General features: G+C 46.2%; 1 protein-coding gene across 1 annotated transcript in view; it reads right to left on the reverse strand.

The window, feature by feature from the left end:
- The window catches only part of kiaa1549la (KIAA1549-like a), a 241,453-nt gene that overhangs the window by 83,465 nt on the left and 130,153 nt on the right, over positions 1-27,835 (reverse strand). The window contains exon 10 of the mRNA XM_078547885.1: positions 23,635-23,822. Within this exon, the coding sequence (XP_078404011.1) occupies positions 23,635-23,822 (188 nt within the window). The remainder of the gene's footprint in view (positions 1-23,634; positions 23,823-27,835) is intronic.

Raw genomic sequence — 27,835 nt, forward strand, 5'->3', positions numbered from 1 at the left:
CCAACATTACAAAAACTGATAATCTGCTCATTATCTCATTGCTGCTTGTGGGGCCTTGCTGTGCATAATTTGCAGGTATACGGCTTCATATTCTTCCTTGAGTTCAGTGATAGCTACTCCATGTGGTGCAGTCTCACCGATCGCTTTTGTTAAGTGGACCTTGCATCCCTTATGATCTGGAATGAATCTTGTCTTCTCCTCAATATCCAATTAAACAGTACTACGACTCAGGGATTTGAACAGGGTGCCCTTTCTCCATGAACCGACAACTGAAATATCGCATGTGCACACACATGCGATGTTGTAAGCATTTGACAGAAAACCCAGCATCGAACAGCACCTTGTTCAGTTTGCATGAAGTAGATGAATGAGCACTATGCAGAATAATTGATCCACTATGATCCACTGTTATGGAAAATACTAAAGATATGGGGCAGAATCGTTCTCCCCCGCCGTCGGCTACCAGTGGGAGTTGTAGCGGGCGGGGGCAGACGATCCTGCAGGAACTGTAAAATCGGTTGCCCGACAGCGGGAATCGGCGGCAGGAACTCGCAGTCCTGACTGTCATGGCAGGATAACAACAGGACGCCAGAGGCTGTCGTGAAGCCCTTTTTCATCCCATTGTCAGGATTCAAATGAACCCGTTCAGACCAAAGTGGTGTGCATACGTCGGGACTTACCTGGATGAAGGCCGGGGGCAGCTTGTGGAGAGTGGAAGAGATGGAGGCCTCCAGCGACCATGGACCCTGGAAGATCATGTGCAGCGGTGGGTGGATGGAGTGTCTATCATGTGGACCCTCGAGCTGCTGGTGCTTCCAGGAAGTGGATCCTCGAGTTGCACATGGGCTGCTGATAAGGTACTGTTGGGAGGCGACGGTCTGTGTTGTAGGGGTGAACAGTGTGATGGCGACATTAGACAGGAAGGATAGCAATGAAGAGGTGGGGCAGATATGTAGGCCTAGAGAGGGGTGGAGGAGGTTATGTGTGGTAGGGAAAAGAGTGGGATGCTGCGGGAATCGTGGAATGGGTGAGGTGGCTTAAGGAGTGGGAGGGCGGGAAGGGCTGTGTTGGAGTATGGGCAGTGCAGGGGTGTGCAGGTGAGTATGGACAGTGGGGGGTTGTAGTGTGAATGAGCAGTAGGGGGGTGTGCAGGCATGAACAGGCATGGAAGTGAAGCAGGGGAAAAAGGTTTTAGAGGGAGGGCTTTTAGTGTCAATAGATATGTCCTGGGGGGCAAACTCACTGAATTGGTGATAGGAAGGGATGGTGAGGGTTAAAGGGGCCAGTGGAAGCTGGTAGGGTGGGAGGGTGAGGGCTCAGCGATGACGAGTTGTTGGAGAGGATACGGAAGCAAAAGTGGATATTGGGGGTCAGTAGAATGAGTGGGAGCAGATCTATTGTCATGGTGGCTGGGCTCCTTGGGAGGGTAGGGAACATCGACATTTAGCTGCACAGGACGGAGGGTGATGGTGGTGGAGGGGGCGGGGTGGGGGTGTTCGGGGGGTTATTTCAGGATATCCACGGGAAGGTCAAATATTACACCTGGGAGGGGTCAATGGTTATGGGGGAGAGGGGGGATGCTGGTAGGGTGTGATCATGGGGAGAGGGGTAAAAGTATTGGACTGCACATCGAATGTAACACGGACCATGGCCACTCGCAACTATCCAGAGCCTAATGGTGGAGATTTCGGGATGCTGGATGGGAGTTGGGTCTTCGCGGGAGGGGGGAGATGCAGGTTATCCCAACTGGACACCTGAAGGGGAGCCCCAGCATTTAGCACTTACAATGCTAAGGCCTTGGGACAGATGAGAGTGTGAAGGGAAAAGACAGCATGCGCGGGAGGCTTCTTGCACACGGCTCACAAGGGCGCTGGCAAAAACCTTTGCCTCCCTACACATGCATGATTCTGGGGGCATGGACCCAGCCTGGGGTGGCCCCTGAAAATGGAGGGGGGTGGGGGGAACACAGGCTTAACGAGTAAGAATTGTAATGAAACCACATCAGTCCTGATTCAAGTGAAAGTATAGCCTTCATACAAAACTGTATGAACATTGAACAAGTATAGTGCACCCGTGACATGTGAAATCAGAACTTCTTAATTGTGCGTACCCTGCCATTGTGTCTAGGTGCTTCCCCGACCTCCGCAGCAGGGTTGGAGGCAGCCTGCTGACCACTATGCCCTGTTGTCCTTGATGCCTTTGGCAGGAGTCCTCTGTGTCCTTGAGGCCTGCAGAGCCCTGGATTACTTTGGTCTCCGGCTCTGGTGCAGTTGCACCCTCTGCACTCAGAGAGGCCAAAGCTGATGGGGTCACAGACTGAGGGGTTCCGAAGGGCCGCACACCCTCTGAGAGTCCTCAGCAGTCCCAGGGGTGTCTGCCTGCCACTCCTCTTCCCTTTGAATGCCCGAGAGTCCCTGTCTGACTCCTTGGGGAAAAGGGGCACCTGGATGGAAGTCAAGGTGCCCTGTCACCCTCTCGCATTGGCACTGCGAAGCCTCGCCCATGGATATTGTGATGGAGTGAAGGTCTATGTGCATCTCTGCAGAATCTGGTCATTCTGCTGGACAAGTGTCTCCATGGTGTCCACCACTGTCCTCATGGAGACCTCAATGCACACACATGTCGGTACCACTTCATCAGAGAGCAGGCGGACAGATTCCTCCACTTCACATGCCAATCCGACATCTCTACCTGATGCTCTCCCACCTCCTGCTGCATGTGAAGCATCCTGTGTAGGACCATTCTCAGAGGCTCGTCATCTGACTTGGACTGTGCAGGGGCCTCTTCCCCAGCAGCCCTCCAAGTGCCAGTGAGCGTGGCTATTCCTGCCTCCTCCTGCTGCAAAAACGTGTCAGTGTGGTGACCACCAGAATGGGAAACCCTGCCTCAACAAACTCGTAAACCCACTGAGGTGTGTGTGTCTGGGCTGGGAGAGGGTGCAGGTGACTGCGGAGATGGCTCCACAGGTGAAATGTCTTGTTTGCCCTCATCTTCCTTGCTCATTTGCGGGGCTGCTGGATGTGGTGGGCTGGGGCTCGGGGTCTGGCATCTCCCTTTTCTTGCTGGCACCTGTAATTGAGAGAGGAAAGAATGAGTGACTGCATGGGCTGCCTCCAACATGGCACCACGCATGAGCCTTTGGTTTCTAAGTGCAGACATTAAGCATTGTTCCTTACTGGATGGAGCCGGACGCCAACCTCGCCATCTCCACATGCCCACTCCCGATCCTCCCCTGCCAGCTCGGCTGCCCGCTCTTCGTATGGCGTCGGGTGCCGGAGTACTGCCATGACCCCTCCCATCCTCTCTCTCTAGCGCTTGTCGCCAATTTGCCCTGCACAAGGAGAGAAAATATTTTGAGAGAACTTGGGATGCAGGTGGCGTACACATGCTGCCAGTCGACAGCAGCAACCCTCTGGCTACTGTATGCCATGTGGAAGCTCCACTGCACCTGGACCACTAGGTTTCGCGGGCAGCATCCTCCAGAACGGTGAGCTCATGCGCATAGAAGGAATAGGCACGAGGAGGCATCTGCTGTGCTTGCTGGTGTCCTCTACGCCAGACCCTACACCGCCCCCTCCCCCACCTCCACAACATGAGCTCTCTGTGTTGCAGGATCAGTGACCCGCAGTCACCTCTGTACCTGCAGTCTAGGTGGACTGCAGTGTGACTGTGAGGCCTCAGCGTTTCATGTTGTGAAGCCCTTTATGCATGGGCAGCACCGATGGTAGCCTGTCCACTGAGGCCCATCACCCAGTTCCCACTCTGAGTTAAGTTGTAGCAGTTGAGGGTTCACTTACCCTGGCGGCACGGATCAGGTCGTTCATCCTTTTCCTGCACTGCAGGGCTGTCTTCTGGTGTGTGCTGTTCACACTCACCGCCCTGGCGACAGCCTCCCATGCAGGGCTGGTGAGTTTGGTGGGCCTCTTCCTTCCATCCCTGGGGTACAAGATGTCCCTCCTCTCCTCTACTGTATTCAGCAATATCTCCAGAGATGCGTCACTAAGTTTGGGTGCCGATGCAGCGTGCTGTCTCCGGGCCATTTCCTACCCCACTGTTCAGATTCAGCAAGAGCAGCAGCTGTCCGGGCACCTTTTAAATATGGTGCCCGGCTATGACGGGAGGGCAGGTAACATCCTGTGTAAAACGTCAGGAAACCCCCGGCTGCCTAATCAATGAGCCAAGCATTGTGTGATTCGGCAGGATCTCCCGCTGGGCTAAACAGCATAGGGTAGGGTGTTGGGGGCAGTGGGAATTCAGCCCATCAAGTTGTCAGTCAAATTTACTACCCTCTGAGCTGCTACTGTGGGATTCCTCAGCATCCCTTTTAGCTGTGGTTGAGCAGTGCGAATGGGAAAGGAAAATACGATCGCCTTCGTATCCTGGACTGCTATCATCACCCTCCCCTTTTAATATTTGCTCTGTACGGCACTGTAGTGGTTACTTTATTGAACCGGCAATCTAGAGGCCAAGAATAAAAGCCTGGAGGCATGAGTTCAAATCCCCCCATGGCTACAGTGGAATTTAATTTTAGTCAATGAAATAAATCTGGAATAAAAAGCTAGTATTAGTAACAATAACCTACAGACTGTCATAAAAACCCATCTGGTTCACTAATGCCCTTTAGGGAAACAAATTGCCAGCCTTACCCAGCCTGGACTACATGTGACTCCAGACCCATAGCAATGCAGTTGACTCTTGACTGTCTTCTGAAATGGCCAAGCAAGCCACTCAGTTGTATCAAAACTGCTATTGCGGACTGCAGGGATTCAAGAAGGTGGTTCACTACTACTTTCTCATGGACAATTAGGGATGGGTGATAAACCTGGCCTTGCCAGCGATGCCCACGTTGAATGAATTAATTTTAAAAATCTGGTTTCACAAATGCCACAACATTGTTTTAAACGCACTGTGAATTAATGCTTCAAATCACCGTAGCAACCAAACAGTTTTCAGGTCGTTGACTCATCATTGTGAAAAAAAAAAATGTGCTGATCTCAACATTACAGAAATACCGTAAGTTTAAGAAACAAATTCAGCGCTGGCAACCCGGGAAAAATCCAAAATCATTGCATACTCCATAAAACCTTTCCTCCAAGAGCTTTATCAACCTTCTCATAGACTTAAAAGGTTTATGCATTCTTTGAATCGATGGTTCAGATTAAGAACAGCTTTCAAAGGTGGTACAAATGGTGAGATTCGCATCAGCCTGCTGTGTGATTGAAATCCCTACGCATCCCTTGTTCTGTTCAACATGCCAATGCTTGCCTCACATTCACCATGGCTGTAGAGCACTCTTATAGTGAGGATGTCAAAAACTGCACACAGTATCCCAGATGTAGCTTGATCAATGGCTTATGCAAAATCATCCTGGTTTCTGCTCCCTATATCCTCATTTGTACCAAGTCCCATACAACCACCCCCACTGTGCTCGCTAACTTTTATTGTTTCCCAATCGGGCAATAACTCAATTTTAAAATTCTCACCATTGTTTTCAAATCTCTCCATGTCCTCGACCCTCCCTATCTCTGTAATCTCCTCCAGACCTACAACCCTTCAAAATATCTGCACCCCTCTAATGATGGCCTCTTAAGCCATTGCTCGACTACTGGCGGCCATACATCAGTTGCTTAGGCCCTAGGCTCTGGAATTACTTCCTGAACTCTCTGGGCCTTTCTACCTCGACTCTTTCAAGTCACTCCTTAAAAACCAATTCTTTGACTAAGCTTTAGCCTACCTGTCCTAACGTTTCCTTATGTGGCTCGAAATGTGGGTGTCACCGGCTAGGCCAGCATTTATTGCCCGTCCCTAGTTGCCCTTGAGAAGGTAGTGGTGAGCTGCCTTCTTGAACCGCTGCAGTCCATGTGGTGTAGGTACACCCACAGTGCCATCAGGGAGGGAGTTCCAGGATTTTGACCCAGCAACAATGAAGGAACGACGATATATTTCCAAGTCAGGAAGTTGAGTGGCTTGGAGGGGAACTTCCAGGTGGTGGTGTTCCCATGTATCTGCTACCCTTGTCCTTCTAGATGGGAGAGGTCATGGATTTGGAAGGTGCTGTCTAAGTAGCCTTGGTGAGTTCCTGCAGTGCATCTTGTAGATGGTACACACTGCTGCCACGGTGTGTTGGTGGTGGAGGGAGTGAATGTTTGAGAATGTGGTGCCAATCAAGCGGGCTGCTTTGTCCTGGATGGTGTCAAATTTCTTGAGTGTTGTGGGAGCTGCACTCATCCAGGCAAGTGGAGAGTATTCCATCACATACTGACTTGTGCCGTGTAGATGGTGGACAGGCTTTAGGGAGTTGGGAGGTGAATTACTTGCTGCAGGATTCCTAGCCTCTGATCTGCTCTTGTAGCCACAGTATTTATATGGCTAGTCCAGTTCAGTTTCTGGTCAATGGTAACCGCCAGGGTGTTGATAGTGGGGGATTCAGCGATGGTTATGCCATTGAATGTCTCTTGTTGGAGATGGTCATTGCTTGGCACTTGTGTGGCGTGAATGTTACTTGCCACTTGTCAGTCAAAGCCTGGATATTGTCCAGGTCTTGCTGCATTTGGACATGGACTGCTTCAATATCTGAGGAGCTGCGAATGGTGTTGAACATTGTGCAATCATCAGCGAACATCCTCACTTCTGACCTTATGATGGAAGGAAGATCATTGATGAAGCAGCTGAAGATGTTTGGGCCGAGGACACTACCCTGAGGAACTCCTGCAGTGATGTCCTGGAACTGAGATGTTTGACCTCCAACAACCATAACCATCTTCCTTTGTGCTAAGCATGACTCCAACCAGCAGAGAGTTTTCCCCCTGATTCCCATTGACTCCAGTTTTGCTAGGGCTCCTTGATGCTACACTCAGTCAAATGTTGTCTTGATTTCAAAGGCAGCCATTGTCACTTCACCTCTTGAGTTCAGCTTTTTTGTCCATGTTTGAACCAAAGCTGTAATGTGGTCAGAAGCTGAGTCGCACTGGTGGAACCTAAACTGAGGGCAGAATTTTCCGTTTGGCGGGCGGGCCTGACCCAGTCACGGGCGGGTGCGGAGCTGATCACTGCCAGCGATCGGGGCAGCACCGCCATTTTACGTGGGCGGGCCAATTAAGGCCCGCTCAGCGTGACATCCGCCGGGAGGCGCTATGCGCTCCCTGTGCAGGCGGGGGAGAATCCCTAAAATCGAGAGTACGCTCTTTCACGCATGCGTACGAAAGAGCGCACATCTCCCTGAGGCTAAGTGCAGCCTCAGGGAGATCGCTTCCACTTTTAAAAATAGTAAAAATAGAGAAAAGAAAAGTCCCTTACATGTCCCCCTCATGTGACAATGTCATATGAGTTGGAACATGTTCATAATTTACAGAACAACTTTATTACAATTTTTAAGACCCTACATGAAACCTCATCCTGCCACTGGATGAGGTTTCATGTTTTTTCTATTTGCCGCCGGAGCTTCTGGCCAACCTGCCAACCTTAAGGTTGGACAGGCAGGTCCTTTAATTGGTTAATTGATCCGGTCAATGACCTCAATTGGCCATTGACAGGTCGGCGGGCCCGCAGTTGATCTTACTGTGTCCCCGCCTTCCTGAAAATTTAAATGGGGCAGGGTGACATCGGGGGTTCCACCTGACATCATCCCGCATCATTTTACGCGTCGGTGAGCGGGCCCCGCCCCCTGCTTGCCAACGGCAAAATTCTGCCCTGGGTGTCAGTGAGCAGCTTATTGCTAAGCAAGTGCTGCTTGATAGCACTGTTGATGACCCCTTCCATCACTTTACTGATGATTGAGAGTAGACTGATGGGGCGGCAATTGGCCGGGTTGGATTTGTCCTGCTTTTCGTGTACAGGACATACCTGGGCAATTTTCCACATAGGCGGGTAAATGCCAGTGTTGTAGCTGTACTGGAACAGCTTGGCTAGGGGGGCATGGCAAGTTCCGGAGCACAAGTCTTCAGTACTATTGCCAAAATGTTGCCTGATAGCTCTTCTGCGAGATGCCTTGGGACATTTTCGAAGAGGCACCATATAGAGAGGAATAATTCAGAGCTGACCAATCATGGAGTATGGTTTTCTTTTAACTTGGTTAAAAAAACATTCACATTTCATTATATGGGTTATATGTTGCTTTCCTTACTTAAGGACAATACAACATTGGATGAAGGAGCAGTACTTATGCTTCACTAGTCACAAGTGACATCTCCATGTAATTCTAAAACGCAGAGGCCAAAATAGTCAAGTTAATGGCACGGAATCATGAAGAAATAAATCTTATTAAGAGCCTTCCGATATCATCTACTGTTCCGAATATATATTGGGCATCAGATAGTTTGAAAAAGTACAGGCAACTGAATCAAGCCAATTGGAATTATATGTGTTGCTTCCCAATGGAACAGATATTTGATGCTGGTGTCATTAAACTTTCCTTTTATCTTGGGTATGCTATCTTGTGTGTGGCAGATCCATGAATTTGAACATAGGTCAATAGACCTTTAGATCGTGATTTTCCAGCCCCCCCTGCCCGGGGCCATTGAAATCTCCATTCACACCGGCGGGACTGGAAGGTCCTGCCGGCAAGAGGGGCTGGAAAATTCCGGCCTTAGTGTTATGTCATGAAATTACAGCTCTTTGTTTTTTGAAAGGCGATTTTTTTTTTTTAAAAACCTTCAACTGAAACTCTGTAATTTGAAATGAGATGGCACAAACTGCTTTAAAGATGCGAGGTCATCTTCCAAGGTGAAGGTGAGAAACGCAAACAAGAACCACTTCCGCCCTCACCCCCGGCCTGCTCTACAGCAATGACGACAGCAGGCATGGTAATCCAATTCCTTTGGGATATACATCTACAGCATGGCTATAAGGACAGGGTTTTACCATGTCAAAAGAGGCACCATCAGAGAGATTTCGGGGAAAGACTTCAGCGGAGAAACAGGCTGATGAGATATATCTCTCTCTCTCTCCCTGGGAATAAGTGCAGCACCCAGTTCAAGAACTCAACGTACTCAAGGCCTACCAATGAACTGCCATCCTGTAAGGATTGCGATATCTTCTACACCTACCTGCTCCAAGGAACCAGATAACTTCAATCGGCTGCAAAATGTAATAATCTACGCCTCAAAGACAAGCAAAGGACTTCCAACCATATATTCTTTTAACTTTCATTTGGATTCTAACTTTCCTTACTTCTGATACCTGTGTGTATGTGGCATCACACCTTTTATTATTTTTTCTCTGGTTTAGTGGCTAATACACTCGGTCTTTCTTTGACTCAAGAAAACCTCATTGATTGGCTCCTTGTTGTTCGCTGCATAGATAGTAAAAATACATTTGGATTTGAATAATGGGGAAAAGAAATTCAAAAACCTTTGATGTGACCTACTGAGGAGGCAGAATAGAAGGGAGCCAGTTCACTCCTCTCACCTGGTTGTAACAGTTAGTACAGAGATGCACATATGTGTATTTAAATGGGAAATGGGCTTTAGTAGATACCTATTATTGAAGAGCTAGATGTAATGGGCTGAACACCTTCTGTGTTGTGATTGCTGGCATTCTCTTGGTTAAATCAGTGCTCCTAACACACACCCAGCAGGGATTCTGGACTTAAAGGGAGCATGACTTGAAGGTAGAGGCACAGTGTTGTAACACCTGATATTACAACCTATGGTCCCCTTCCAGCGCAACTCTCCACTGGGGGGGTTGGATTAACCTCTTATACATTTTCTAAGTGTCAGCCATGTCTCATTGGGTCTCCAAGTCAGAAGGTCATAGGTTCAAGTCACACTCTAGAGGGCTGCGCACAGAATCCAGGCTGATACTTCAGTGCAGTACTGAGGGAATGCTGCACCATTGGAGGTGCCGTCTTTCAGGTGAGGCAATAAAGGGCAATATCCAAAGAAGTTCTCCCCAATGTCCAGGGTCAATATTTATACCTCAATCACTATCACTAAAGTAGATTATCTGGTCATTAACACATTGGTGTTTGTGGATATTTGCTGTGTCAAAACTATCTGCTACTTTTCCTACATTACACAGTAACTCCAATTCAAAAATACTTCAGTGGCTGTAAAGCACTTTGGGGTGTCCTGAGGCTGTGAAAGGCACTAGAGAAACACACGTCTTTCTTTTCGTTCTTAATGGCTAAAGGTCTGATAACCAAGGGGCACAGATTTAAGATGATTATTAAAAAAACCTAAGGCCACACAAGGCAAAACCTTTTATACATAGTGAGTGGTTAAGATCTGGAAAGCACCGCATGCTGGGGTGGTGGATGCAGATTCAAGAGCAGCCTTTGAAAGGGAATTCAATAAATACTTGCAGAAGAAAAAATCGCAGAGAGCGAGGGAAAGCGCAGAAAAGTGGGACTAACAGGCATGCCCTTCGAAAGAGCTGCCACAAGCTTGAAGGGCCGAATGGCCTCTTTCTATGTTGAGTTATTCTATAATATAAATGCAAGCCTTTCTTTTTTTGTTCTGATTTTTCCTGTGACTTGGCTGCTCAAAGAAACAGCAATGCCTAACCAAAGCAAGGACACAAGGCTGACTTCCTGGAGAAGCAGGAGAAATTTCCACCACGCACTTATCTGCAACTTTAAAAAATTTTCATAGCAAACGCAACAGAGGGAAATGAGAAGATGTGACTGAGACTTTAACAAGAGGCAAGAAATTTACTATTCCTAATCAATCTCTGTGGAACCTCATCTGCTATTTCTACTTTGATTAATTAGAAGGAATACAAACTGTGAATGGTAGTTAGCTTTTATTACAATAGCAATGACTTGCATTTATGTAGCACCTTTAACATATTAAAATGCCAAAGGCACTTCACAGGAGCAATTATCAAACAAAATTTGACACCCAGGCATATAACCAAGAGGTTGGCCCAAGAAGTTGGTTTTAAGGAGTTTTGAAATGAAGGAGAGAGAGGTAGAGAGGCAAAAAGGTTTAGGGAAGGAATTCTAGAGTTCAGGCAGCTGAAGGCAGGGCTGCCAATAGTAGAGCAATGAATATCGGAGATGTGCGAGAGGTTAGAATCAGGGGAGCATGCATATCTCAGAAGGTTGTGGGGCTGGAGGAGGTTGTGGAGAATTGAAAACAAGGTTGAGAATTTTCGTTTGGTAGCACAGAACTTGAGTATTGCTGAAAAAAGAGACACGTCTAAGTTTTTCGTCTTGCACTAATCAAGACACCCACATGAAAACCAATATAAGAACATGTACATACATTGTGCCTGTTTCAGCTAAACAAAATAAGTGACAGCCATTCACTGACTCATTCTTCAGGGCAATGCCTTGACCTATCAGGATCAAGTCGCCCGGTTTAAATGTCAAACAATGCTTGGCAGTTAACTGTCAGTCACCATCACTGATGCATTCTCCATGGTAATGCCACTTGCCAACCAAACAACACTCTCTTCACACACAGCATAAATTGTTGTGAATTTCCAGATGAGTGCAAGATGAAAAGCTTAGACGTTTCTCTTTTTTCAGCAATACTCAAGTTGGGAACTTTCACATAAAAACAGAAAGTGCTGGAAAAACTCAGCAAGTCTGGTAGCATCTGTGGAGAGAGAAACAGGGTTAACATTTTGAGTCCAATATGGCTTCTTTGGAACCGAAGGAAGGCAGAAATGTGATGGGTTTTATGCTGTGGAAGGTGGGGGGAGGTCAAACAAAAGGGAAAGTGTGGGATGCGTTAACCTTCGCTCTGTGTTCCTTACCCAACAAAAAGCTCAATGAAATAAGTACTCGAGTGTGAAACTGTGCCTTCAAAAGGAAAACTGAGGAGAAATAAAACTAGGAAAAAGCCCCACAAAAGAAATTTTAGAATCCAGGGGAAGGATCTTCGGTTGGCGAGCGGGGACGGGACCCGCTGACTGACACGTAAAATGACGCGGGATGACGTCAGGTGAAACGCCCAACATCGCCTGTGTCATTTCCATTTTCAGGTCAGTGGGGGCACAGTCAAATCAGCTGTGTGCCCACCAACCTGTCAACGGCCTATTGAGGCCATTGAAAAAGTAATCAACATCATTAATGGATCTGCCCGTCCAACCTTAAGGTTGGCGGGCAGGCCAGGAGCCCTGGCGGGCTTCAGAAAAAGCATGAAACCTCATCCATGGGCGGGATGAGGTTTCATGAGGGTATTTAAATATTTAATAAAGGTTTCAATGTAAGTTATGGACGTGTCCCAACTCATGTAACAGTGTCACATGAGGGGACATGTCAGGGAAATCTTTCTATCATTTGTGTAACAGTTTTTAATTTGGAGCCGATCTCCCTGAGGCAGCACTTAGTCTCAGGGAGATCAGTGCGCTCTTTCCTGCGCATGCATGAAAGAGCACACTCTCAGCTGAGGGAATCCCTTCCCGCCTGGCGGACGTCCTGCTGGGTAGGCCTTAAATGGCTCACCCACGTAAAATGGCGGCATGTCCCTGATTGGGGGCGCCGATTGGAGACGCGCCTGCCCATGCCTGCTCCCATCCTCCCCCCGCCTCCCCACAATGGGGGTAAAATTTTTCCCCAGGTGTTGCTGGACCAGGAGCCAATGTAGGTTTGTGAGCAGAAGGGTGATAGGTGAGCGACACTAGGTGCGAATTGGGATGGGGCAATAGAACATTGGGTAGGCTCAAGTTTATGGAGGGTGGAAGTGGGTGGTTGGCCAGGAGAACTCTGGAATAATTGAGCCCGGAAGTTAAAAAGGCGTGGGACTTTTAGCAGCAGATCAGCTGAAGCAGCGACAGACAGCGGGTGATGACACGGAGACGACAATAAGTGGCCTTGATGATGGAGAAGCTAGACAGTTAATCATGAGTATTCCCCGCATTTCCTGCTTTTATTTCAGACTTTGAGCATCTGCAGTATTTTGCTTCCATAGCTGTGGAACCTCATCTGCTTTTTCCACATTGATTAATTAGAGGAAATTCAAGCTGTGAAATCTCAATATTTTATCTTTGATAACCAACACGTTAAGTAGCCATGGCAATAAAGAACAAAGCATCCTGCGCAGGATATAATGAAAGCACATTTAAAAATGTTTAACCAACCATGGTTTCCCATCTAGTTTCAAGTTATAATGGCTTGAGATTTTCTTCCATAAAACACTGGAATTGCATTCACATGACAACTTCAATTTTAGTAATGGATGATGTTCTCCTTCAAATTATGCAGCCCTGAAAAGTCACCCAGCTGAACATATTGGCTATTTACATTGTATTTACAGCCCAGAAACAGGCCATACGCCCTAACAGGTCTATGCAGTGTTTACGCTCCACACGATCCTCCTCCCAACCCTTTCATCTCATCCTGTCAACATATCCTTCTATTCTTTTCTCCCTCATGTGTTTATCTAACGTCCCCTTAAATGTATATATGCTATTCACCTAACATGCCCTGTGGTAGTGAGTCCTACATTCTCACCACTCTCTGGGCAAAGAAGTTCCTCCTACATTCCAGATTGGATTTATTAGTGACTGTTAAATTTATGGTAAAAGCAAAATATTGTGGATGCTGGAAATCTGAAACAAAAACAGAAAATGCTGGAAAAGCTCAGCAGGTCTAACAGCATCCGTGGAGAGAGAAAAAACAGTTAACGTTTCGAGTCCATATGACTCTCATACTGACTCAAAACGTTAACTGTTTTTTTTCTCTCCACAGATGCTTTTAGACTTGCTGAGTTTTTCCAGCATTTTCTGTTTTTGTTAAATTTATGGTATGGACTCCCCCCACAAGCGACAACAGATTCTCTACGTCAACTCTAAAGAAAACATTTATAATCTCAGAAACTACCTTTCAGGTAACTCCTCGGTCTTCTTTTTTCTAGAGAAAAAAACCTCAGACAGTCCAATCTTTCCTGACAATTATAACCCAGCTTTCTCTTTTTCTGCACACTCTAAACCATCAGACCCAGCTCAAGTCAGGAGATCCAGAATAAACAATGGTTTAGCCATTGCAGTTCTGCTGCAGTCCATGGCTACTGTGATTTTTTTTCAGTACGAGCATGCAGAATGGGGAGATCCTAAGAGTACTCTGTGCTGAGTCAGTGAACCTTGACCAGGATTGTGGCATACAAAGCAGCGAGATGGGATGTCGGTGTTCCATGTTTAGGGAGACGCAGGAATTATGCTATTGGTCTTCATTGTATGTGCATTTGTTTATGTGTCTGCGTTTGTGTCTCTCTGAATTTATATGTGTGCATCTGTGTTTGTGTGTGTCTGCATTTGTGTGTTTATGGGTTTGTATGTGTATTGCTCAAAAGAAAGATATGTTGCTGAAGCTTTTCGACTTGCACTCACCAGAGCAAAGGGAGCTACAGAGTTAAATTTTGAAGTCATCGAATCTTGGAGTACAGCCATTCCACCCATCATGTCTGTGCTGGCTCTTTGAAAGAGCTATCCAATTCCCTTTCGAAAGTTACCATTGAATCTGTTTCCACAACCCTTTCAGGCAGTGCATTCCAGATCATAAAAACTCTGTACCTCCCATATCACTTAAATGGTTTAAACTGTCGCAGCATTCCTGATCATTATCTTGTTATGCAGCAGCCTTCATTCCAAGAGACTTGGCAAAAACTGTGGGAAATGGGAGAAAATTGACCGACCGGGAATGGGGAAAGTCACAGCTGCTGCTGGTTTATATAAATGAATTTTCGTTATTTCAAGAAATTTATTTTTAAAAATGCCTTTTATTCACTGAGGGGAAATAATCCAAAATAGACATCTGCCTCTCTAGTAATGATATCCAGATAGAAGATAATTATGCCAGATTTTTCTGTCAAAACAATGGTGAAGCTAATGGCGTTTGACATTATTTATGCTTGGGTAGCACAGCAATTTCAGACAGGGATGGAGGGCCATTGATTAGGTAAACACAGAATTTCAAAGTTGCTAACCAAGTTGCATCACTCTGCCATTAGGTTCATGAAAACACCATTGAAATGAGTTGAATGCCATGAAGTTGCTTATTTGTGCGGTAGACACAAATCAAATTCGCCTTGGGGCCTCCCAATCTCATAGGGCACTGAGTTTTACTACAATCACCGGATTTCTCCAAGTCCAGGGAATTATTGACTGCACCCATGTTGCCATTGGGGCACCCACTGACAAAATGGCGAGATTCCTCAATAAAAAAAGGCTTACCACTCCCTGACTGTGCAGCTGGTCTGTGGTCACAGGAAGAACTGCTTTCCTGGAAGTTGCCATGACCACTCATTCTTCGGCAGTCAACCCTTCTGCAGTTCTTCCAACCCAAACCCCTCAGGTCTGTGGATTCTAGGAGGCAAGGGCTGTCCTTTGAGGAGATGGCTCCTTGCCCCTCTACAAGTGCGACAGAGCCACAAAGGTGTTACAAAGATTGCCGTCTGCTCACCAGAACCCTCATCAAGCTTGCTGAAAATGTGCTTTCACTGTCTGGACCACTCCGGTGGGACCCTAACAACACATACCTGCCAGGGTACCTCACATGGTCGGCTGTCTACTTCATGCTTCATAACATGGCCCAGCAAAGGGACCTTTGGAGAGGTGGAGCCAGAGGAAGGTGTGATGTCCTCAGAGGAGAAGGAGGAGGAGGAGGAGGCAGAACAGGATATGGGAGAGGATGCGAAGGCGATGCAAAGGGGGAATCTTCTGCTGCTATGAGAGGGTCCAGGTGGCCATGGAGGTAGCCAGGTCCGGGGAGTCACAATGAGGTATTTCTAGGAAGCTGTGATTGTGAGGGACCACCTGATCCAGGAAAGGGTCAGTTGATGAACTCCGAGGCCTGAGGGACTAACCACATGGCTGTGAATGCAGCAAGCATGTGCTGGAGCAGGAAAGGCAACCATCCATCCAGCCTCTGTAACCTTACTGTAACAGAGAGATGGGAAACAACCTGGAGTCTCCACTGTCACTGGTGAGAAGCTAATGTTTTGTTTACACACGTTTTACTGCAGTACAGCATAAAATTTGGTAAATCATGCAAATCATGATGATAAAGATTGAGTTTATTTACAGAGTGAGACTTGCTTCCTAATATCATGCAACATCAACATGACACCACAGTAATCCACTTAGTGCTAAGAGTGATGCAATACCCTTCCTGTGTCATTCGCGCCTTGTTGCCTCAGGGGAGGTGGAGACAGAAAGCTCACATCTCTGCCTTCGCAGCACTGATGACTGTGGCAGCCATCCTTGTCTTGGAGGGACCTGCTGGGGCCTCTCCGGGGACTGCTCTCCCAGCATCAGTGCAGCGGCAGCCTTTATCACAGGCCCCTGTTCACCAGATGCTCTCTCTGTCAGAGGGGCCAAGGAGGCTGGGGTGATGAGGGTGCCGCAAGAGGCGTGGCACCCTCATCCTCTTCAGGCACTTGCTCAGACCTTGATTGGTGCTCCTGCTGCCTTAAAGGAGGTTGTTGCTAGCCGCAGCTGGCATCTCCTCCAGCCATCTCTGGGCCACCTGTGCGACTGGCCTGTCCAGGCTGCAACTCGCTTCATGTATTCCATGGGCATCAGTGCTCAGGTGTTGAGCTGACTGGACCAGGCCACATAAAGCACCATGAATTATGTGCACTGCTCCTGCATGCACTCCAGGTGCAGACACATATGACCGTCCATGAGGTTTGCAAGCCTCCAACGGGAGGAGCTCATATGCTCCAAGCTCTGAGACACTGTTAAGCTCATCTGCTGCACTCACAGTTCATGAGCCTGAATAGCCACAGGGAACTCCGACAGATGGGAACACATCTGCTCCTGCTTCTCCAGGTACTCCAGATATGACTCCAGAGAGCCCTCATCACTGCCAAGCAGAGCATCACTGTGACTGTGTGCAGGCCATCGGAATGACTTCCTATTCTGTGTCAAGGTTATTAAGTGGTAGGTCTCACTGAGCTCCTCAATCCTATGGAATGATGTGAAATCAAGAGTGCCTAAGGTATTGATTCATTCGGTGGCCTCACATCTTTAAGATAACTGCATATTGCGATTGGGAGAGGCTCGTTTATTCAGCATCATATGTGGAGAGAGGCCCCTGAAGTGGCTAATTTGTTTAATTGCAGCACTTTGCTCGCACCTCCAAGTAGCTGTACATTATAGTCTGCACACACAGGCTGGAGAGTAAAGAGAATGCTAAGGGCCATCAGCTGACTGTATTTGTAAAGGGGTCTTGTGCCAGCACGGTGAAGGCTCAGAGCAATGGACCCTTCAAAATTTTTGAGGGATTTTGTGTTATTTGTGTGAGGTTATTTACAGATAGGTATTTGGCATTTTGGAAGAATAGTAAGAAATGAAAATGAGGTGGGGTAGCTCTGATCACAAAAGATAAGATCAGTACAGTAGTGAGAAAGGATCTTGGCTCAGATGGTCAAGATATAGAATCAGTCTGGTTGGAGTAAAGAAAGGAAATAAATTACCAGTAGGAGTAGTTTATAGGTCCGCAAACAGTAGCTACACTCTAGAACTGAGTATAAATCAAGAAATAAGGGGGCTTGTAAGAAATGTTCTGCAAAGGCATGTGATTTTAATCTTCATATAGATTGGATGAATCAAATTGGCAAATGTAGCCTGAAGGATGAGCTCATAGGGTGTATTTGGGAAAGTTTTTCAGAACAATACATTCTGGAACCAACTAAGGAACAGGTTAGCTTAGACCTGGCAATGTGCAATTTTTAAAAATTCATTTATGGGATGTGGGTTTCGCTGGCTGCACCAGCATTTATTGCTCACCCCTAGTTGCCCTTAAGAAGGTGGTGGTGAGCTGCCTTCTTGAACCGCTGCAGTCCATGTGATGTAGGTACACCCACAGTGCTGTTAGGGAGGGAGTTCCAGGATTTGATCCAGTGACAGAGAAGGAACAGCGATATATTTCCAAGCCAGGATGGTGAGCGGCTTGGAGGGGAACTTGCAAGTGGTGGTATTCCTATGTGTCTGCTGCCCTTGTCTTTCTAGATGGTAGTGGTCGTGGGTTTGGAAGGTGCTGTCTAAGGAGCGTTGGTGAATTCCTGCAGTGCATCTTGTAGATGGTACACACTGCTGCCACTGTGCATCAGTGGTGGAGCGAGTGAATGTTTGTGGACGGGGTGCCAATCAAGCGAGCTGCTTTGTTCTGGATGGTGTCAAGCTTCTTGAATGTTGTTGGAGTTGCACTCATCCAGGCAAGTGGGGAGTATTCCATCGCACTCCTGACTTGTGCCATATAGATGGACAAGCTTTGGGGTGTCAGGAGGTGAGTTACTCATCACAGGATTCCTAGCCTCTGACCTGCTCCCATAGCCATAGTATTTATATGGCTATCCCAGTTAGGTTTCTAGCCAGTGGTAACCCCCAGGATATTGATAGTGGGGGATTCAGCAATGGTAATGCCATTGGATATCAAGGGGCGATGGTTAGATTCTCTCTTGTTGAGATGATCATTGCCTGGCACTTGTGTGGCGCGAATTTTACTTGCCATTTCTCAGCCCAAGCCTGGATATTGTCCAGATCTTTCTGTGTTTGGACATGGGCTGCTTCAGTATCTGAGCAGTCACGAATGGTGCTGAACATTGTGCAATCATCAGCGAACACCCCCACTTCTGACCTTATGATGGAACGAAGGTCATTGATGAAGCAGCTGAAGATGTTTGGGCCTAGGATTCTACCCTGAGGAACTCCTGCAGTGGTGTCCTGGAACTGAGATGATTGACCTCCAACAACCAATCTTCCTTTGTGCTAGGTATGATTCCAACCAGCGGAGAGCTTTCCCTCCCGATTCCCATTGACTCTAGTTTTACTGGGGCTCCTTGATGCCACACTTGGTCAAATGCTGCCTTGGTGTCAAGGGCACTCACTCTTACCTAACCTCTGGAGTTCAGCTCTTTTGTGCATGTTTGAACCAAGGCTGTAATAAGGTTAGGAGCTAAGGAAGCCTGGCGGAACCCAACTGAGTGTCAGTGAGCAGGTCATTGCTAAGCAAGTGGTGCTTGATGGCACTATTGATGACCCCTTCCATCGCTTTACTGATGATCAGAAGTAGACTTATGGGACAGTAATTTGTTGGGTTCGATTTGTCCTGCTTTTTGTGTACTGGACATACCTAGGCAATTTTCCATATTACCAGGTAGATGTCAGTGTTGAAGTTGTGCTGGAACAGCTTGGCTAGGGGTAACGAGGCAGAATTAATTAATAATCTCATAGGCTAGGCAAGAGTGATCATAACATGAAGGAATTTTGCATTAGGTCTGAGGATGAGAACATTGGGTCTGAAACTACAGTGTATTAAACTTAAAGGCAAATAAAGGCATAAAGCTAGATTTGGCTTAGGAGGACTGGAAAAATAGGTTAAAAGGTAAGATGTTAGCTAAGGAGATGTTTAAGGCGATATTTCATAACTTTCAACAAAGATATATTCCACTGAGAAAGAAAGAATCTTTGAAAAGGATGAACCACCTGTGGCTAAGTAAAGAAGTTAAGGGTGGTGTCAAATTGAAAGGTGCATAATGGTGCGATGATTGTGGTCAGCCAGAAGATTTAGAAACCAGCAAAGGATAACTAAAAAAATAACAGAGGGAGACAGCAGAATATGAGAGGAAGCTAGCAAGAAATATTAAAACAGACAGGAAGGACTTTTATAGTACATAAAAAAAAACTAGCAAAAGTAAATGTTGGTCCCTTGAAGGATGAAACAGGGCAATTACAGAATCACAGAGTTGTTACAGCACAGGAGGGGGTCATTTCCTCTGTCATGACTGACTTGGCTCTCTGTCGGTCCTACTTATCTAGTGCCACCCCCTGCCTAGCACCTGTAGCCCTGTACATTCTTCCTTTTCATATAACAATCCAATTCCCTCTTGAATGAGTCGATTGAACTTGCCTCCACCAAACTTGCAGGTAGTGCATTCCAGGTTCTAATAATTTCGGTGTGAAAAAGTTTTTCCACATGTCGCATTTGCTTCTTTAACCAATTACCTTAATCTGTGCCCTCCTGTTCTCCATTCTTCCACCAATGGGAACAGTTTTTCCCTATCTACTCTGTCCAAACACATCATGATTTTGAATACCTCCATCAACTCTCCTCTTAACCTTCTCTTCTCCAAGGAAAACAATCCCTACTTCTCCAATCCAGCTACTTAACTGAAGTTCCTCATCCCTGGAACCATTCTTGTGAATATTCTCTGCACTCTCTCTAATGCCTTCACATCTTTCCTGAAGTGTGGTGACCAGAACTGGATGCAATACTCCAGTTGAGGCTGAACTAGTGTTTTATACAAGTTTAACATAACTTCCTTGCTTTTGTGCTCTATGCCCCATTAATAAAGCCTAAGATGCCGTATGCTTTATTAACTACTACCTCAACCTGTCCCATCACCTTCAATGAGTTATGCACATATACATCCAGGTCCCTCTGCTCCTGCACTTCTTTTAAAGTTGTACCCTTTATTTTATATTGCCTCTCCGCGTTCTTCCTATCAAAATGAATCACTTCTACCGAGAGTCTTTCCAGAAAAATCAAAAACCGACATTCGAAGGACTTATATTTCTATAGTGCCTTTCCTGACCACAGGACATCCCAATGATGTGCAGTCACTGTTGTAATGTAGGGAATGCACACACACTGCTACAAACAGCTGGGATAATGACGGGATAACCCGTTTTTGCTGTATTCATTGAGGGATAAATATTGACCAGGCCACTGGAGAGAGTTCCCCTGCTCCTCTTCAAAATAGCACCATGGCATCTTTTACACCCACCTGAGATAGGGCCTATCCTTACCTTCAACTGTACAGCACTGGCTTAGTAGTGTGCTGGATTGCAGCTTGAACCCACAACCTTTTGGTTTACAGGCAAGAGTTACCCAATGAGCCACAGCTGACAGGGAAAATGCTGGTCCAGTTCAACTAGGTGTGTCAAATTTGGGATGTTATAGTGCTTTATCTCACTTATAGCTGGTAGCATTCTATGAGGCTCTCTAACAAGAACAGAATGAAAAAATGCTGACATCTTCGGAAGACCCTTGGGCCGGCTTTGACCATCTAACAGAAGCTTGGGGAACTGGGGTCTCCGTAGTCTCCTAAAACTTGTTTGATCATCTGGAGAGGAATTTCCTTGAGTCCTTTCCCAAATTGCTCTCCAAATTTGACTCTGGCTCTCTCCAGGAGATTGCATGGCTGCTTAGGTTATAATAAAGGAAAGAGGGACTGGGAGAGGGGATGATAGTTTGCAGAAGTAAACCATGCTAGTATAGGACAAGCTTGATAGCCCAACTTGACCTTACCTGCCCACTTTTGCATATATGCTTCTAAGTGAACTAAAGGACTGACCATGAACATACTTAATAGTAATGTAAGTGTTTGTCTGTATTGTAATCAAGAGTGTTTACAGTCGTGACACAGAAACAAAGACTGACTGGTTACAGTGGGAGTACAGGGGATTAGCTGACCAGAAAATTTTCCATGGACTTTTTTGCAACAGAAATGGCCAGAAAAATAATCAACCACTGCCTGAGGATGAAAATACAAGATTTAAACATTTTAAGCAAAACCCATCTTATTCCCTTCCTCACTTCATTTGCACCTGGTGGCTTCCAGTCTCTTTTCTTCACCCACTTTCACTATCCCAGCCCTGGCTCTGCAATGCAATAGAACTCAGGATCAAAGCACAGGAGTTAGCACTGTAAAATGCACAGGCTTGGACTCAAACAGCTGTGAGCTGAAAGGGCCTCACATGAGACATCAATATTTCAGGACTGGGTATTGCAAGCTCCTACATGTAGCTGCAGGAACTATAATCATAGAATCACAGAATAGGTCCAAACAACAGGAGGCCATTTGGCCCATCGAATCTACACCAGCTCTTTCGAAAAGTAACCCAGTTAGTCCTACCAAACCCCTCCCTCGTCCTTTCCTCATTTCCCTGCAATTTTTTTCTCCCTCAGGTTTTTATCCAATTTCTTTTTGAATGCCGCAATTAAATCTGCTTCCCCCGCCCTGTCAGGCAGTGCGTTCCTCTGGGGGACACCAACAAGAATTGAAAATACAAAATATACCTTCTGGCTCCTCCTCTCAGCAGAGTTTTACCAAACAGTGATAATCTCCCGACCAACCAATACATGACTTGCTGCTAAAAGAGGGGACTGAGTGCATCAGCAGACATGTTGTCACAATTTTAACCTAACCCACCCGTTGGAAACTGGCAGGATCAGGCGTGGTGTACACCACGCACCATTTTACTGTCTGTTGAGGTGTAATTAGGGTGTAAAACCAATGTTCCATGCAATCCTGTAGTTTTCTGTCTGGCAAATTAAGTTTTCTTTATTCATTCATGGGATGTAGGCATTGTTGCAAGGCCAGCATTTATTACCCATCCCAAATTATCCTTGAGAAGGTGGTGGTGAGCTTGGATTTTTGATCTCAAATACAACCAAGCGGCTTGCTAGTGCAGCTTCAGGGGGCAGTTAAGAGTCAACCACATTGCTGTGGGTCTAAAGTCACATATAGGTCAGACTGGGTAAGGATGTTGAAGGGTCATGAGGACTCGAAACGTCAACTTTTTTCTTCTCCGCCGATGCTGCCAGACCTGCTGAGTTTTTCCAGGTAATTCTGTTTTTGTTAAGGATGGCACATTCCCTTCCCTAAAGGACATTATTGAACCAGATGGATGTTTACAACCATCCAATAGTTCCACAGTCACCATGACTGAGACTAGCTTGTTTCTCTCAGATTAGTTTAATTAAGTTTCTATCCCCCAGTGTTGTGGATGCTCCATCACTGAATATACTTAAGCTGAGGTAGATTTTTGATCACTCCAGAAATTGAGAAATATGGGGGGGGCGGGTGGGAAAATGGAGCTGAGGAAGGAGATCAGCCATAATCCCACTGCATGGAGAAGCAGCCTCAAGGACCATAATGCCACCAAAACACCCAAAACTTTATGTTATCCCAATTGCTTGTCAACAAAGTTCATGATAAAACAATTACAGTTTGACTCTCACCAGAGAGATGGGAGAGATGGGAGCTGCTGTTCAGACAAGAGAATGCTGGCGGGGGCCTCAAGGTGGAGGTGCCTTCTGAAAGTATAGGAAGCTATAAAACCTTTCGAGATCAGTCAGGCCATCGTTGTGAAGGAGGGGGTCCCACCTCTACAGAACTTTCTGTGGCACATGAGGCTTCACTGGCCCCAGGCCTTAACCGGGGGCCACCTCCAGGGCTTTGTCTGGCTTTGGCCATAGCGTGGTGTCCGTAAGTTCCTGATGGTGTCCCCAATCTGATCCCAACTGGTCAATTAATTTCCACGGATAAGCTGCTGGTTGCATAGCCGCTTTTGTTGCGCACCCGCCTCCAGAAAGACCACTCGGGGACATGAATGCATCGGCTCACCGACCGAACAGTAACCTTTTGGATTTCCCTCCCAGTCCCACCTTTGGGGTCTCATATTAAGATTCTGCCATTTGTGTCTGAAATTTCCATTGTCACATTGATACATTTGCACACATGCTTAATAGAAAATTAAAGATCATCCCCTCAATTTTGACTCCAGCTAAAAGTTGATTCTGCCCATGTTCCATAAAAACAAAAAGAATGAACTGTGTTCCAAGTTGCTATCGGCAAGTTCCTGACTAACAAAGTAAATACTTATCCGATCACAAAAGCAAGTTCTTACGATAAATCTACATTGGCGTGATGCACCATCTGCCCTAAATAAAATGCTTACCTTCTTCGGATGTCGATAGTTTTTGCTGGTTTGGTGTTAACTGCATCCTGGGAGCTTTCTCTTTCTTGAGGTGCGAGTGCATCTCTGCCAGGCAATGGCAAAACCACAGTCTCCTGAGTAATGGTCACTTCATCCTCCCCACCCTGTTGGCCAATGTGCTGCTTGGCATAATCAAACCCTTGGACTGGCTAGACAACAAAATCCATTTAAAACAACAACAAAAAAAAAACAGAGTTAATACTAAAACCAGGAGAATAACCTTCTCTTAGAACATTTGCTTTCTGATATGAGGGACTCTAAGGAAATCAAGGGATAGGGTGATCGGCCAGGAAAGTGGAGTTGAGATCAAAGGCCATCCATGATTATACCGAATGGTGGAGCAGGCTTGCTGGGCCGTTCTGCCAACTGCTGCTCCTGTTTTTTATGTGGGAATTTTAAACTGTTCAAGAACTTCCGGCATCTTTTGTTGGACGATGTATTTTTCAGAGGTTTTCATCTCCTCTCAAGGTTACAAACTCAATCCCTCTTTCCCTCACCCAGGTTGTCTTCACACGGATGTGGGAACCTTACCTCTTGCCTTGCTGGCTTTAGATGGCTGGGCAAATGAGTTATACTGAAGCTTTGTAACTAAACTCACACTAAAACCTGCACAAGGGGAAAAAAAACATTTCCTTTCCCACCTTCAAATGCTTTGTTACTGGGAGAAACACAGTGAAGATAAACAATCCATCCCAGCTCCTCTAATGCCAACCTGGTGTTTCCAAGCGCAGTACAATTTTTTTATTCATTCATGGAATGCAAGCATGAGTAGCAAGACCAGCATTTATTGCTCACCCCTAATTGCCCTTGGGAAAACAGTGGTGAGCTGCCTTCTCGAACAGCTGGAGTCCATGTGGACAACTGAATGGCATGAGAGGCCATTTCGGAGAACAGTTAAGAGCCACATAGAGTTCGTGTGGGAGTCACGTGTAGGCCAGACTGGGTACTAATAGCAGATTTCCTTCCCTAAAGGACATTAGTGAATGCTTTAACGATAATTTCACGGTCACCATTACTGATTTTATTCCAGATTAATTAATTTAATTTAAATTCCACCAGCTGCTTTGGTAGGATTTGAACTCACAGTTCTGGAGCATTCATAGAACCATAGAAAAGTTACAGCACAGAAGGCCCATCTTGTCCATGCCAGCCTGAGGACACCCATGGTCCCTTTCTAATCCCACGTTCCTCCCATGTGTCTGGATTATTCACCCAGTAACATTACCATTATGCATCCATTCCTTCCAGCTACATAGGGCCGCTCATGGGCTGTGCACATCTCTCAGGAGTCTTTGACTCCTGAAAAGGGCTTCTATGCATGAACACAAACATGCAAGGCTCATGGACATGGCTTCTGACCTGACAGAAGCACATTTATTGGGAATGGAGACTTGATGCCTCCCCAGTGACTCTTGCACATCAAAACCTTCACAGATCTCTAGAAAAAATGACTAGTAATCCAGTAGCATTCAGGGTTACACTAGCCTTTCAGCTTTGATATTTCTGAGGGAAATTATTTTTATGTTCATACAGGGGAGGGAGCTCATTGTTGGCGAATTAAACCTTTTATTGCATTTTGCACTCAAGGTCAGCAGCATCAACTACATCATGGCAGCAGTAGCTTGCAGTATAAAGCTCTATCGATACTGTCCAAGTAAGATCTTTCATTACAAATCTCAAAAGAGCTCGCTGTGAGCAACTGTGACCATATACTTGTGGATGGAAACAAAGAAAGAACTTGCATTTTTATAGCACCTAATGAGGTCTCTGGATATCCCAAAGTGCTTTACATCCAATGAGGTACTTTTGAAATGTAGTCATTGTTGTAAAGTAATCAGCTTGACAGCCAATTTGCAGACAAGCAAGATCCCATAAACAGCAATGTAGTAAATGACCGGGATAGTGGGGAACTATTCTGCTCTTCCTTAAAATAATGCTATGGGATCTCTTATGTCCACTCGAGAGATCAGACTCTAAAAGATGGCACATCAGGCAAGGCAGCAGTCCCTCAGTGCTGCACTGGAGTGTCAGCCAGAGTTTTTGTGTGCACAAGTCTCTGGAGTGGAACTAGTAGAATCAATGGAGGGAATTTTACCAGGTCCTTGGAGGTGGTTTAGAGGCAGAGGGTGGGAACAAGATTGGAGAAAAATGCATCGAACTGATTCCCCAACATGTTCCTGGCTTCTTTCATTTTTCTCGGAGGTGGTTTTTGTGTGGAGATGGCAGCCAGCCCGGCAGTAGCAGAAAGTCAATTAAGCTCGTTAAATAGTCAATTAGCAGCAATTTTCCAAAGGCAATTCAATTCTGATAACATTGCACAGTCCCCACACAGTGTCAGAACCACAGCCACTCAAAAGGAGCCAGCTGCACTGGAGGCATCTGAAAATGATGCAATTTAATGGCGCAATTAGCAAGTCTGAGGGTACTCATGGGCAGAGGCTTACCAATGCAAGAACAGCTTCTGCAGGCTGCTCTCTCTGACCATGCCGATTCCCTCAGCCTTTTCTCACAGCCATTTCACAGCACCCTCCTTCGAGGCTGTCGCCTCTGCTATACACTGTACAGTCCAGCCACTGATTGGCTCTGCCTTCTCCTCAATCCGCGCATCGTCCCTAATTGGACGGAAAGCCCAGAGGCAGCTTGCTGGTTGGTCGACTTCTGGAAAATTGACCCACAAGGGACAATACTCTTTCAGCCAGGTTACAGAGCTGTAAATGGCCCCAACAACCCAAAATATTCCATATCCAGAAAATTCAGTCCAATGTGTGAACAGTGATGGCCTGTGGAAAATTTAATGCCCAAATCATTTTATATTGCACAGGAGGCATTTTCATCTGGTGTACAACCTCAAATGAGCGCTGGGAGTTTAGTATAAAGCTCTTTCTAAATATCTAATATTGTTCGTATTTAGCATTTAACATTTAACCGCAAGTACTGTTTAATTCTAAATCTCATCCAGGGGCCCCAAGCAGGGAAACAGAAGCTATCGACTGGGGCACGGCTGTAGATAGTTAATGAAGGAAATGAGCTTGAACTGTTTTTTCAGTGGGTGGGCTCAGCTAGTGCCTTTAGTTTCAAAACATATAAATTCAGGCATTTCAGTGCGACCTCGCACTGGAACGCGACCTCAACAAAGTGCGGGAAGTTTTGTGAGTTGAGGGAGTTCAGAGTGGAGGGAGGTGCTCCTTTGCTTATTCTAACTTTTTACACCCTGCAGGATTTGTTCTTGCTCTATTACAGGGTAAGAAGCTAGATGTTTGGTGAGTAGCTGGTAAGTATCTGTTGAGTGGTTAAGGTCTATTCTATTCCTAAGGCTTAAAATAGTACAGGAACTTGTGGTAAGATTAATAGAATATGTAAAATAAAATAATTAATTGAATAAAATAGTTATATAATTTATTAAAACACATAGGATGGCAGGGCAGGTGCTGTGTCATGGTTGTCATGGATACAAGTGTGCTCCAGGGAAAACACATCTGCAATAAGCACCTGCAGCTTGAGGAGCTTCGGCTCAGAGTCATTGAGCTGGAGGCTGAGCTGCAGATATTGCGACACATCAGGGAGGGGGAAAGTTACCGGAACACTTTGTACCAGGAGGTGGTCACACCCCTTTGGATAGGGTCTTCTGATTTCGAAGGTGGTCAGAGACAGGAGGGTGTGACTGTAGCTGAGGCAAGTAAGGGGACCCAGAGGGCAGGAATACAGGAGTATGAGCCTCTGCAAAACGTCCAACAGGTTTGAGGTTATCTCAGGTTGTTTGGATGAGAGTGGGGGCTGCAGCGTTTATGAGCAGGCTGGCCATGGCATCGTGGTACAGGAAGACATTCACGTTGGGGAGCAAAAAGGAATGTAGTGGTAGTAGGGGACAGTATAGTGTGGGTGATTGACATTGTTCTCTGCAGCAAAGAGCGAGAGTCCAGGTGGCTATGTTGCCTGCCCGGTGCCAGGGTTCATGACATTTACCCAGGGCTGGAGAGTAACTTACAGTGAGAGGTAGAGGATCCAGTTGTCATTGTCTATGTAGTTACCAATGACATAGGCAGGACAAGAAAGGGGGTTCTGCATTGTCAGTATGAGGAGCTAGGCACCAAATGAGGAAGCCGAACCTCAAAGGTTATGATCTCTGAATTATTAGTGGAGCCACATGTAAATTGGCATAGGG

This window comes from Cetorhinus maximus, chromosome 9 (assembly GCF_964194155.1).
Source record: "Cetorhinus maximus chromosome 9, sCetMax3.hap1.1, whole genome shotgun sequence".
Lineage (NCBI taxonomy): Eukaryota > Metazoa > Chordata > Chondrichthyes > Lamniformes > Cetorhinidae > Cetorhinus > Cetorhinus maximus.